Genomic DNA, 697 nt, shown 5'->3' on the forward strand with positions numbered 1-697 from the left:
CTTGTTTTCAGATTCAGGGAGCTCCTCAAAGCTGTTATTTGTGTGTGTGGTGCTAACGCTGAGCTCTCTGTGCCTTCCAGGGTCCTCAGTAGACACCACACTGGCGGAGCTGCTATTTTGATCCCCTCTTTCATTTGGAATTTCACAATCGCTCTCTGAGGTTTCATCGCTGTCTTTCAGGGCCTCAGTTTCAGCCATCTGTTCATTCTCCGAGTTTGAGGGATCTGTGGGGTCAGATGGGTCGGGGCTGGAAAGAGGGAACTCTCCCTCAGATGAACCATTAAGCTCTGCTCCAACCGCCGTGTCCTGCTCCCCCGCGGAAGCGCCTGCTCTCTTCCCTTCCAGTTCTGCAACTGCCTGCTCTGTCAGTTTAATTATCTGACTTCCGAGCTTGTTTATTTCTTCTTCCTTGGAAGGTAGCTGGGGTAATGAAGGATAAAAATGTTTATTTTGGTTTCTGTTATTTAAGTTTGTTCCCTCTGAAGCTGAGGACTCGCTTGCAACAGCACAAGTTTCACCACGTTCTCCCTTCTGTTCTGCTGAAAGAGAAAAGGAACAGGAGATGCTCTGGTCAGCCGCGCGCATTTATCACGTGTCTGACCCAAGGAGCACACCATCAGTGCCAAACCCCAGTAAGCAATTTCTAAAGAGAGATTCCCTGCCCCATCCCAGGCCCTTATCTTAAGAAGATAAGCAA

At 49.1% G+C, this 697-nt stretch overlaps 1 protein-coding gene across 1 annotated transcript in view; it reads right to left on the reverse strand.

Moving 5' to 3' along the window:
* Window positions 1-697, reverse strand: part of CCDC149 (coiled-coil domain containing 149) — a 41958-nt gene that overhangs the window by 1995 nt on the left and 39266 nt on the right. Inside the window, exon 15 of the mRNA XM_009879359.1 lies at window positions 102-420. Within this exon, the coding sequence (XP_009877661.1) occupies window positions 102-420 (319 nt within the window). The remainder of the gene's footprint in view (window positions 1-101; window positions 421-697) is intronic.

This window comes from Apaloderma vittatum, unplaced genomic scaffold, assembly GCF_000703405.1.
Source record: "Apaloderma vittatum isolate BGI_N311 unplaced genomic scaffold, ASM70340v1 scaffold12352, whole genome shotgun sequence".
Lineage (NCBI taxonomy): Eukaryota > Metazoa > Chordata > Aves > Trogoniformes > Trogonidae > Apaloderma > Apaloderma vittatum.